General features: G+C 34.6%; 1 protein-coding gene across 1 annotated transcript in view; it reads left to right on the top strand.

Annotated features, from left to right (window-relative positions):
• The window catches only part of dlgap4a (discs, large homolog-associated protein 4a), a 169,569-nt gene that overhangs the window by 153,716 nt on the left and 2,351 nt on the right, over positions 1-13,502 (top strand). The window contains exons 8-12 of the mRNA XM_084098390.1: positions 3,878-4,278; positions 7,039-7,127; positions 8,184-8,518; positions 11,163-11,254; positions 13,241-13,393. Coding sequence (XP_083954516.1) covers positions 3,878-4,278; positions 7,039-7,127; positions 8,184-8,518; positions 11,163-11,254; positions 13,241-13,393 — 1,070 coding nt within the window. The remainder of the gene's footprint in view (positions 1-3,877; positions 4,279-7,038; positions 7,128-8,183; positions 8,519-11,162; positions 11,255-13,240; positions 13,394-13,502) is intronic.

The raw sequence follows: 13,502 nt of genomic DNA, 5'->3' as shown, positions 1-13,502 counted from the left end.
TACAGTGAAAACTAAGCCAATGTTAAAATAACACTTCTTATGCTACAGTAAAACACTGCTGGTCACTTTCAGAAGTTGTAGGGATGTTTTCTTGTCACAAAAAGAATGTGAAACACATATGTAGGTTATATAATTTTAAATATATATCAAAGATAATTTACGTTTATTTTACACACTTTAAGCATCATCGTATCGCATATCGCATTATTTAATGAGTTATCGCATTTTTCTTCAATATCGTGCAGCCCTAGTAAACACACCATGTCCTGATTGGCTTATGATCTGATCTGCTTGATCACATGTTAATGTGTGTAAACGCAGTCATAGACTGCTGTGTGGCATCTGTCCTGGCACCAGACGGCGAGCACAACACACAGTGGACAATGCCAGTCATCTGTGCGAGAGAGAGGGAACAGATTTATCCAATATTGTCTGTGAGCTCCACAGTCCCACATTGGACTTGTCCTGGCACTGAGTCCTCTATACAGCACAGACAAGACAGAGGAGGATTGTTCACCAACAGTTCTTCCTCTTCAGGAAGGGCAGATTTCAGCCCTGATTGTTCAGGAACACGAGTCATTGTGCTTGTCGCAAAACAGTCCTATTTTATACCCAACCATGTTCTTCAGTATTGATTGACATTACACAAATATTACATTTCATGACAACTCTCTTGAGTGTTTGGGATGGTATATGACCAGGGTTGGGCATGTTACTTAAAAAAAGTAATTAGTTATAGTTACTTCTCACAAATAGTAACTGAGTTACATCATTATGAAAGTAACTAATTACCAGGGAAAGTAACTATTGCGTTACTTTTTTAATAAAATGTTCAAATATGTGAAATAACTTGGATTCCCCCAATACTAAATATGTTAAATGAATGAAATGGACACTATATAGAATAAATTATTATTATAAAACATTGTACACTAATCTACATTTTCCAGTTCAGTGATTTTAGTTATATTTAGGCTTATTGAGAGACTTATTTTTTTCCTTGAAAAAAAAAAACGTTTAAAAAACTGAAACACTCTATACCGGTCAAAAGTTTGGGGTTGGTAAGATTTTTTTTTATGCTTTTGAAAGTCTCTTCTGCTCACCAAGGCTGCATTTATTTGTTAAAAAATACAGTAATATTGTGAAATATTATTACAATTAAAAGACCTGTTTTCTATTTGAATAAAATGTAATTTATTCCTGTGATCAAATCTGAATTTTCAGCTGCTCAAGAAACATTTCTGCTTATTGTGTTTTATACATCTATATTTTGTGCTGATTTGTTTAATTCCTTTTTTGCCAAAAAAAAAAAAAGAAAAAAAAAAAAATATATATATATATATATTTAAATTGAATTATTATTATGAATGCAATTTAAAATAATCTGATAATTATTTATCAGATATTGACTTTTTAAGTTTCAGTCTAGTTTAAGGCATAGTTCAAATATGTCTCATCCAGTCATATTTGTGATGTATTCATGTTTTTCTTGTTTGTGTTTCATAATGTGAAGCTGTTGCACTGATATCTTTCTTGCCATTCATTTCTTACCAATAATCTGTTGGTTTGCAACAGATTATTTGCATAATATATATATATATATATATATATATATATATATATATATATTATCAAACAGACATCACAACATTTCATTTCATAATATATAAAACATTTTGGGGTTAAATCTCATGCAAAAGTAACTGTATGGTGATATAAAATGACTGTATGTAAAATCATACCGTATGAATATGGTCATGCCGCCCATTATCTCGTGCGGTTTCAGAGTAGCTTCTCCTACACTGTTCAGCAGGCTAATAATACGGCGTTAAGCGTTATCATCAGGGTTCATGACACGCCGTACAAAACCTGGAGTCTCGTCAGCAGATTTAGGCCATGTTTTGTGGGCGCAGGCCAACACATTCCTGACGCGGTCTGCCATCGGCCGGCATGAGAGGAATGCTGTTGAGATTCGAGTATGTAAATGCCTGTCTTTGTCTCATCTCTTCCTGTTGCCCCCAAGAGCAGAGGCTGCTGGGAAAAAAACATTTGACATTCTGAAGAGACTTTGTATTGAGGTTGTTTCTGGGTTGGTGAGAATTAGTGTCAGTGCCAAAAATGTCAGTAGTCAGTGCCAATACCAGTGAAACTTCAGCTCACTGTACCAGTGTTTTTAAATTGTAACTGTATTATTTTAATAGTTCTTTAACTAAAAAAAAATGTAAATAAATGTGATTAGTTCATTATTAATGCTGTTTGAAAGTCTTAAATAGTCGAAAATGTAAAAAGGTCCTCTTTAAGTGTCAACTTGGTATTGAAGTAAACACTAGTGAGAACTAGACGCTTGTCGGAAGTTTAAAATCATTGGTTACCCGTAAGCCAATCACATAACGTTTGGTTATGGCGTGTGTTATGCGCATGCTCAGCCGCATCTAACTTCCACTGTAATCACATGTATGATGCGAAAACAAAACCATCGAGCGAAATACCGGAGTGAACATGGCTGTGAACGACTTTTGCAGATTATGTGAAGTAAATCTACGCATCCACGGTACAATCAGCGTCTACGTCACGGCTCTCAGCCCGCCCTCTGTTCGTTGATTGGCCGGCTGTTTTCAGGCCGGAGGAAAACGGAAAGCTATTATGCTGTCTCAGACTGAATACAGAAGCGAAATGAAATTGAGCGGAAGTAGGAAGTCTGACGTAGTCAGGCTAGTGGTTTTTCAGGCAATTCGAAAAATAAATATTTCACAAAACTGCAATGGAAACAGTTTTTGCGCATTTACAGGTCAGCTGACGTAGATGACGCGGTGTGTTTGGACAGAATACGAGACAGAGTTCTTTATTAAATTCATATAAGACAAAATAATTACAGGAATAATGGATTCTAAACCTTGAATAAATGCCACAATCAAGACTTCGGAGCAGATATGACGGAGAAACACCCAGAAACACCTCATATGTGCCGCTCTCAAGTATAATAAGGGTCGTTCCTTACCATTAATGATTGGATAACACACATACGTCTCCTTCCGTGGCTGGGATATAGTACATATACCTACCAACGTAGTTTTACCTACAAACTTCATGAAGTTTTAGTCGTATAACATCGGTTAATGGAAATGGCGTCATTTCACAATAGTTTTTTGTCAACATTTAGAAAAAATCACAAAAGTTTTGCACAAATATTAGCAAAATATTAGCAAAATTGTATCCTATGCTCGAAAGCGAGCACAATAAACAAGTATAAACCAAATCAAACATCTTATCGACGTTCACTTTTTAAAGTGCATTAACTTTTAAAACAATTGTTCTTAAATAAAATATAATTTCCTTAATGTGCATGCAAGAAAAATTAGGTTACAATGGTGCATAAAACTGCATCAGTAACCTGAGAAAACACGCTTACGTCATCATCATGTCTCGCGCGCCTCTTGACACACCAAAAATTCGAAAGTTCAGTTTTATTTTATTTTATTTGACAAATGTTTGAAATTCAAATTTTTATGTGACAGCCCTTAGTTAGTTACCCATAGTAAAAAAATATGAAATAAATGTGATTAGTTAATTATTAATGCTGTTTGATGGATGGATGGAATAATGGATGGATGGATGGATGGATTGATGGATAGATGGATAGCCTAGTTTTTGTCCTCAAGAGGAAAGTTGTTTCCACCGTAGATGCGTACATGACACATAACATGTTAAATTATCGACATATCATAATACAATCAAAAACAATCTCAGACATCACAAAAAAAGTGAAAACATTATAAAGTCAAAAATGTAAAAAGGTCCTCTTTAAGTATCGACTTGGTACTGAAGTAAACACTAGTGAGAACATTCTTGACGGTCCATCTTCCTGTCTTTTTTCTAGTCTCCACGTGTACGGCTGTTTGTAAGAAGGCTCCTCCTCCTATTCCTCCACGCACCACCTCCAAACCCTACATCTCGGTTACGGTCCAGAGCAGCACCGAATCTGCCCAGGACACGTACCTGGACAGCCAGGACCAGCGCAGCGACGTCAACAGCCAATCAGGACGCAGCAACTCCTCCGACAGCCTCGCCAGCTCTCGGACTGGAAGTTTGGCCAAGAGCGTGAAGCGGCCGCCCATCCCTGCCCCGCGGGAACCCGTGCATCTGCCCAGCGCGAGAGTGACCACGCCTCCTCCCGCTATAGTCCCGCCCTCGCCCGCCCCGGAGCCTGTGAGTCTCACGCTGGCACCTGAAGACCTGCAAGCTCCGCCCAAGAGGAAACTCTCATCGATTGGTATTCAGGTGCGTGCATGAATATGTTTGAAATGTATGCATAAAGATGTTGTCGTGATGTATGCTATTGGATTGCAGTTTTGGTATCCGGTCATGTGACGTCACCTCCATTGGTAGTCGCTGCTCATTTGCATATAAGCTTGAAGTCTGCTCAGTTTTGTTGCATCTCCTGTAGTTGCTCATCAAAAGTTTGTATTTACAAAATATATGTGTGTGTATAATTATTTTGTATATATAAATACACACATATGCATGTATATATTTAAGAAAAATTTTATTTATATATATATAATATATAAACATATAACTTTATAAATATATATACAGTATATACAAGCAAATATTTGCTAAATATATACATGCATATGTGTGTATTTATAAATACAAAATTATTATACACAACACACACACACTAATACATATTATGTAAACAAACTTTTATTTTGGATGCCATTAATCGTTGCCCAGCACTAATTTAGATATTAAAAAAGCTGCTTTTGCTAGCTTTTAAGACTTATAGATATTTAGGATTTTACAATTTATTGTGATAAAATAAATGCGCTTCTATACTGTGGAGGGCCATTTAAGATATTTGTTAAATATTTAAAGAAAATCAATAAATACATAATTAAATAGTGAATAAAGATGAAAAATAGTTTCATTATTAAATCACCAAACAAATTGATAAATATCTGTCACATTTAATTTTTCTTTTATGCATTAAGAAAACACTTATCCAAAGCGACTAAAGAGGAACAAAAGCAATTCATTCATTTGTTTAGGATTATTTTGCATTTTCTTTTTTATCATTTGGCCCTCTATGCTTTACCCTTTTATTTACAAAAATAATAAAAATAAATATAAACCATTAATATATAATAAAAATGGTAAATGATACATTTTATTGGTCATGCAAAATTGTATAGTATTATACAATTATAGACATTTCAATTTTTTTTTTTTTTTATTATAATATTAATATGCATTATAATATATAATATTTTGATATAATAAGAAATGCATAGTCATGTTTAGGAACAATTTTATTGGTATATAATTAGTTTTTTTATGAAACTTTTATGAAGTTATAGATACTGTCTGTTTTTTGTTATAACGTGTGTAAAATCATCTTATGATGTTATGCGTACAGTTCATACGGTCATTCATCAGGACAGGCTAGTTTGTTGAATGCAGAGATGGCTCTGATATGTAAATGTGGGCAGTCATATGTTAATGAGCTCATGGATGTGACGTACCATGACTAATGAAATTCATTCAATGCTCTGGGGAAACTAGGTTTGATTTATAAATGTTAAGTACGTCACATAATACGTTGCTTTATTTCAGAAGAGCAGGAAAAATCCTGCTTTGCATCAAATGCCAAATGACCTGTTAGTGACGTGTTGCACTAATAGGCTTTATGCCCAGCTGCACTACTTCCTGAACTTCAGCCAGCTCCTTTGTTTCCTGTCTGCCATTATTGGACAAACTGATTAATCCAGGTGCGCCTGACCTCAGTAGTCACAACAACAATAATCAGACACAACTGGATTAATCAGTTTGTCCAATAATGGCAGACAGGAAACAAAGGAGCTGGCTGAAGTTCAGGAAGTAGTGTAGCTGGGCATAAAGCCTATTGTATAAGAAGATTTGAGTTGTATCTAGTGGTCGACCGATATAGTTTTTTTGATGGCCGATGCTGATATCTTAGAGAGCAGGGTGGCTGATATCCGATATAAAGCATATATAATAAATATAATATATATAATAATATAATTAATTAAATATAATATATTAATCAATATTTACTAAATTATAAATAAATTAGAAAACAAATCCATAAAATAAACATGCTTATACTTTAGATGGCAACTACTTGAATCTGCAATAAAGAATTTATTTGAATCACAAATAAAGTAATTGTTTATACATAAACGAATATGTGAATAAAAAGGAAGTAAACACTGTAACAGGCACTCAGTAATCTGGTAATTTTGTGCGCACTGGTAATCATATTTTTTCAAATAAAAACAAGGTAACGCTAATATTACATACAGCACACAGTGAAAACGATATGAATATGACACAGTTGGCAACTGGATATAGCACAGCATATTTTAAAATGAAGGATTTCCAGTTTTTCGATCGTGTCTCCTGTGAAGCTGATCTTCTGTTCGCATTCACTCACTTCGCACGGACCGACCGTCACTCGCTGACAGTAATGCACACTTCACAAGATATCACAGCTGGATTCCATTAAATCTGCAAGGTTTGTGAAATTAAATGTTTATAAGATATTCAGAGATTTGTTTAAATTATGTAGATGCACATTTGCTGAATGTTGACTGTAAATGAAAGTATTTCAGCCTGATTGTTTGCCTTTTTTGTTACAAATAATATAAAAGCAAACGCTTTACTTTTTCGCATACCATTTACTTTCTTTGTTTACCAGTTCTGTCTAACAAAAGATTAGATATGACTGACAGAGATCGTAAACTAATGAAGACGGAGAATGTGAGTGAGCGCTGTGTGATCAGGCGCTGGTGTTCTCAGCCCCGCCCGTCAAAATAAAAGTCCGTAGCGCTGTCAAAATAAAAGTCTTGCTTTCAACACATCGGCCAATCAGAAAAACTGATCGGCCTTGGCGATATATCGGTCGACCACTACACCTGAGTACTGGCATCAGTATCGGTGCATCCCTAATCATAACTATTGTTTAGCAATAGATTTGTTGGATCCTTTTCAGAGGAATATTTTGTTTTGCCGCAGGTGGATTGTGTGCAGCCGTTTCAGAAAGAGGAATACACTCCCACGACCAGGTTCCAGTCCATCGGGGTTCAGGTTGAAGACGGCAGGCCGTGAGTTTCCTCTCTGACTTCTGCATCCTTGAGCAAAGAAATGTCGGTCCTCCGTTTAGCGCTGTGGAATTTGATACGGCAGCACTTCTCTCTGAGAGCGAGTCTGTGAGTCAGCTCTCTCAGCCATGTATGGTGCTGGAAACACTCACAAGTAATGATTCAGTGTAGACGGCAGGAGATAATGAGATTCTGCTTGCTTTGTTTCCTGGCGCTCTGCGTTTCAGTCTATTTTCATATCTTTGCATCTCTCTCTCTTTAAGTATGCTGTCTCCCACACACCAGCTGTCTGTCTTTCTCCCGGCCTACGGCCTCTCTTCTGCTCCTCCGGTTCAGTTCTCGCTGCTTTTTTTCCTAGGACGGACAAATGAAATGAAGCAGATCTAACTCTTTTCTACTTTATTAACATTTTAATTGATATTCATAAATTGATTTAAAGTTCTGTTTGTTTGGAGCGATTATTTTAGAGAAATAAATAATGTTGAAGAATATGGCGGTATTTTGGAGGATTGTTAATTGATTTGTTTTATTTTTCTTCCTTTCACTCATCTGCTATTCTTTATTTTTTTATTAAATATGACAGATTTTTTTCATGTATAAATGTGTGTGTGTAGTATGTATGTGTGTGTGTGTATATATATATATATATATATATATATATATATATATATATATAAATAATAAAATGAAGTTATTGGTGGTGATAAAAGAGAAAAAATTTAATATTGAAGATTTTGTTTTTTAATAATTTCTGAAAAATAAATGTTTTGTGAAATCAGTAGTTAAGATGGCACACCTTTTTAATAATAATATCAATAAAATGAAACAAACAAAAAACTATATATATGTATTTATAATATTATTATTATACTTTTTTTGTTGTTGTTGTTTTAGTTTTTTTTGCCCTAGTACTTTCAAACGGTCTTCCAGCTTATCGATTTTTACATAATGGATTCATAATGGAAACTAAAGTACGTGTCCAGTAGAGTCGCGTGTGGACCTCGAGCTGAACTGCTGTCAGTGTTGGTCAGTGTCTCTTCTCTCTCTGTGTGTGTCTAGACTCAGTCGCTTCACGAGCATGGCGTCGAGACAGGAGACGACGGAGACCGAATCCCAGGAGCAGAACGACGGTAAACCCTCGGAGAGTCAGACGGCCAGCCGGTCTCTGGAGAAGCTGGACCCGGCGCTGGACCCGTCCTCCCTGCCCCCGCCGGACCCCTCTCTGCAGGCCGGGACGGGGAGCGTGAACGGGTCCGCGGAGCAGCCCGGGGGGTCGGCGGGCCTCAGGGACGGGCGCTGCTTCCAGAAGCTTCTCCAGGCCGAGACGGACCGCATGGAGGCCTGGTGTCGACAGATGGACCTCGAGACCAAAGACAAACAGCTGTCAGAGGAGGGTGAGATACTCGCTCGACAAATAACTCACAAGGAGTTTCATTAAAGGGATAGTTCACCCAAAAATTTAAATTAGCCCATGATTTACTCACTCTGAAGCCATCCTAGGTGTATATGACATTCTTCTTTCAGACGAATACAGTCGGAGTTATATTAAAAAATGTCCTGGCTCTTCCAAGCTTTATAAATGCAAAATAACTAGCTTCCGGCAGACGGAAAATCATGGGCTATTTTTTTTTTTTTTTTTTTTGGGTGAACTATCCCTTTAATCAAGCAATTCCTGATGGATAAAACCAAATTAAGTTAATTCACTTCAGTTGGATCAACTAATTATTAATAAAAATAACTGACTATTAATTTCATTAAGCCAACCAATTCCTGGTGGATAAAATCAAATAATTTAAAATATGTAACTAATTTCAGTTGAATTGTTCAGTTAAAAAATCTATTCAGTTACTTAAAAAGTAATTGATAATAATTCATATTATTGATTTTAATAAATAATTCACTTCATTTTTATTATTCAATCAATACCTGATGGCTAATCAAGTTTTTCCTTACTTTTTTTTTTTTTTCAAATATTTATTTATTATTATTATTATTATTATTATTATTACAATTATTGTTTATTTTATTGCACAGAAATAATTATAATATACATATAAATTATAATTATGCATAAAAATAAAATTTATTATAAAATATATTATACATAAAATAAATTGTGTAATTTTATTACTTTTTTATCTTTTTTATAAATAATTGTGTTTGCTATTTTTTTATATATATATATATATGTATGTATGTATGTATGTATATATGTATGTATATATATATATATATATATATGTATATGTATATATATATATATATATATATATGTATATATGTATATATATATATATGTATATATGTATATATATATATATATATATATGTATATATATATGTATATATATATATATATATATATATATATATGTATATATGTATATATATATGTATATATATATATATATATATATATATATGTATATATGTATATATATATATATATATATATGTATGTGTATATGTATGTATATGTGTATATAATTTAATATTTAGATTTATTTATAAAAAGTAAAAAATAAGAATGTTTTTATATATAGACACACACAAACACACTTACATATGCTCAAAACTTAAAATAATAAAACAAAAATAACTACAGTGGCTTTGTTGGTGACTGTCATTGTTTAAGAAGAATGTCACCCTGACGTACCCACTGTGAATAATAACCTTAAATGACCTTTTTACCATATTTAACTGAACCTGATTTCAGACTTACTAAATCTTAATTCAGACTTTTCTAGAGTATTTTCAGTGCCAATACTACTGATATAAATGTGCAGGAGCTTCCCTTTACAGACGCGCATCAAACGCCCTGCGGATCCGTGAATAAAGGATGATATCTCTCTCTCTAAACGTGCGGCCTCATTAATGAGCTTTAATCAGAAACGGCTCTCTGTCGCCTGCTAATTTTGGCTCCTCGAGCCTGTGATTAAAGTCATTAGGTTTGAACCTGGAAGAGAGAGAGAGAGAGAGAGGGAGAGAGAGGGAGAGGGAGAGAGAGAGAGGGAGGAGAAAGTCAATGGCAGCTTCTGTGACATGAAAATGCAGGAATGATGATGTGTTTCTCGCTCCTCCACAGCAGGCACATGCAAACGTACTGAATCAATGTTTCTGCTGTCTGTGTGGTTTGATTGACGGCACGCTGTCGACACAGAGATAATAGTAGGGCTTGTTATTGACTCATTTCACGATTCGGTTCGATTCACAAGCTTGCAGTTCGATTCGATAGAGATTATTTTGGGTATATATCAGGTACAGTACATGGCAAATTATCTCTCAACTAATGCTGAAAAAATAACTGATTTGTATAAATTACTAAAGTTATGATACTAACTTCATAATGGCATAATTATGTTTCTACTCCAATTCATTTGTTGAAATAAAAACATTAGGGATGCACTATATATATCGCCACCATATCGGTATCGGCCGACATATATATGTTCCAAAATAAATATAATGAATATTTACTATGTGCATATATTTATCAAAATGCTTCTCTCTAGAGTTAATTTGTTGTCTCACTAATGAGTTTATGGTGATTGAATGGCTTTTTTGAGGTAAATGTAACATTACATACTACAGTATGCACGTGACACTGTTTACAAGCGGTTTTATTGACGTCTTTCCGCGGTTGAAACACTGATTGAGTGATTACATGAGATGTGATACTGATTTCAATAAGTTCTACTGCATCTTTCAACACAATTTCTGATGTTTTTTCATGTTTATTTGATGCTATAACTAGTAGTAAAGCTGAAGAGATGATCGGTTCACGTGCTGCTTGATCTGAGGCACTACAGCGATTAAAGAGCAACAACATGGACAGAATTTGAAATCTGAGACTTTGTTTCATATCAGAAGTAACAAAGCACAAAGCTTGTTGCGATTTATCCGATATCGGTTCATAAAAATGAGAATCGATTAAAATGGATAAATGGATATTTTTTTGGCCAGCTCTAATAGATAGCAGGCTTACGAAGATTGTGTGTGTGTGTGTGTGTGTGTGTGTGTGTGTGTGTGTTCCTGTAGTGCTGGGAGAGGTCCGCAGTGCCGTCGGATGCGCTCAGCTCTTGATGTCTCAGAAGTTCAAGCAGTTCCGGGGCCTTTGTGAGCAGAACCTGGTGAGTATCCTGAGAGCCGATCACTCACAGCGGCAGTTCATAGAAAGACAAGAAATGAACCCAGAAAAAAAAAAACCCAGAAGTTTTAAAGTTTTTTGCATGTACATATACGATACATATATATTACTGTAATTGAAGGATTAAAAATTGTGAAAATTTAACAATGCAAATTTTAATGGCCATACAAAAATATAAAAATGATAAAAGTAACTATATATATATATATAGTAATTAAAATTACTATATATATATAATATATATATATATTCAAATGAATAATAATTATAATTATAATTGTTTTAACTTATAAAACAATAAAGCAAAAAAAAACACATTAATATATATATATATATATATATATATATATATATATATATATAATGTGTTGTTGTTGTTTTTTTGCTTTATTTTTTTATAAGTTACAATTATTAATTTTAATTTTGAATTCATTTAAATTAATTAATTAAATTTATTTATTTTATAAAATTAATTTAAATGGAATAATTATACATTGTATTTTGTTATTTAAGGATAAAATGTGTGTATGTAATATAAATATAGAAAGTGTGTATATATAAATGTATCTTTTTATTGTCATGTTATTTTTTTACCTATATATATATATATATATATATATGAAGATTGATGTGAAGATGTGAATTGAACAGACTGAGAACATAAAAAGTATATTATGTGGACAAAGTTTGCCTTTTGGGGGCATTTGCAGTTAAATTAAAGATAATAAATCGCTATGTGAATCACAATTTGTGTTACTGCAATACATAGCACATCACAAAATGTTTAAAATCTCAATAATATCTTTAGTGTGGCTTTTTTCTGCTGATGTAACAGGCGACAGGATGAGGAGAAATACCATCCAATAATATCTTGCATTGTTCTATAACTTTAATTCTGTTGGATAAAATCTTGTCCGCCATTCTTCTGTCCTGCTCAATACTTCCTTTGACTTAGAAATACTGCAGGAGTGCTGATCATCAACCCAGATCCGGTCATGTGACTCACAGATATGATATCATGCTGTAGAAGCGCCCTCTGCTGGCACTCTGTCCTCATCACCTCAGTTCAGTTCAGTCATATAACAGCCATTGAAGATGTCATGAGGTCATATCAGTGCTGTAGTGTGTGTGTGTACCGTTACACACAGGGTTTGAAATTTACTTTTTCACTCACCGGCCAATCTGGCTACTAAATTAACTTACTGGCCATTCAAAACTTCTACTAGCCCCCCACCAGATTAATTACATCACAGTTTATATATATATATATATATATAAAATTTGGATGATCTTTTCTTATTCAAACTAAATCCTGTCATCCAGCCGTCTCCTCCTTCCTCTTTCATCCTCATCACCATAAATGTGTTTTAGGTGGCCAGATTAATACAGTACAAAGAACATCAAAAAAATGTAGGATGTTGGAAAATATTAATGTCTTTTCTGTTAACCAAATGCTTTTTAATCTTCGCTATTGCTTCAATGCAAATGAACAAGCGTGCCGTTATTTGTTGTGCAGTGACGAGTGTGTTCATGTAAGCCAGATATGAGCAGATTCTGTGCAATACTCTGTGTTTAATATCTCATGATGACTCGAGTTGAGTGTTTGCTCTAAATCTGTACAGATTTGCTTACACAAACTTCCCCAGCAAAGTGAGTAAACGTAATAAGTAATGACAAATTGTCTGGTGAGAGTCAGCGTTACCCGATACAGTGGATTTTTACCCGCATTTGGCCGGTTAATGGGTGTTAACTTCAAACCCTGGTTACACAGTCGTAAATTATCATTGTTCTGGTTTCTCTGTTGTTTTGTCTTGTATTGTGGCAAACAGAAACATTGAAAGCCGTTTCAGAAACAGAATCATATTGAAAATGTGTCATTTTGACACCAAAACCGATTTGATGGACCTGAAGTGGATAGATGTTCTTCCAAGAGCTATGAAATGAGTGTGGCCGTGTCTGTTTCCGTCAGGATGTGAACGCTCAGCCGCGACCCACCGCGCAGGATCTGGCCGGGTTCTGGGATCTACTCCAGCTGTCCATCGAGGACATCAGCATGAAGTTCGACGAGCTCCACCTCCTCAAGTCCAACGACTGGAAGATGTCTGAGACCCAGGACAAAAAGGTCCAACTCATGTACCTTTCCAACATCCTAACGCTTCCTTTTGCTTGTTTAACCGATGTGAAGGTAGAATGAAGTTCTGGTTTCTGGTTATACTTCAGTGTTTAGATCT

Source organism: Abramis brama (assembly GCF_963993115.1).
Source record: "Abramis brama genome assembly, chromosome: 22".
NCBI lineage: Eukaryota > Metazoa > Chordata > Actinopteri > Cypriniformes > Leuciscidae > Abramis > Abramis brama.
The sequence above is the reverse complement of the archived record's forward strand: the minus strand, read 5'-3'. Positions and strand labels throughout refer to the sequence as shown.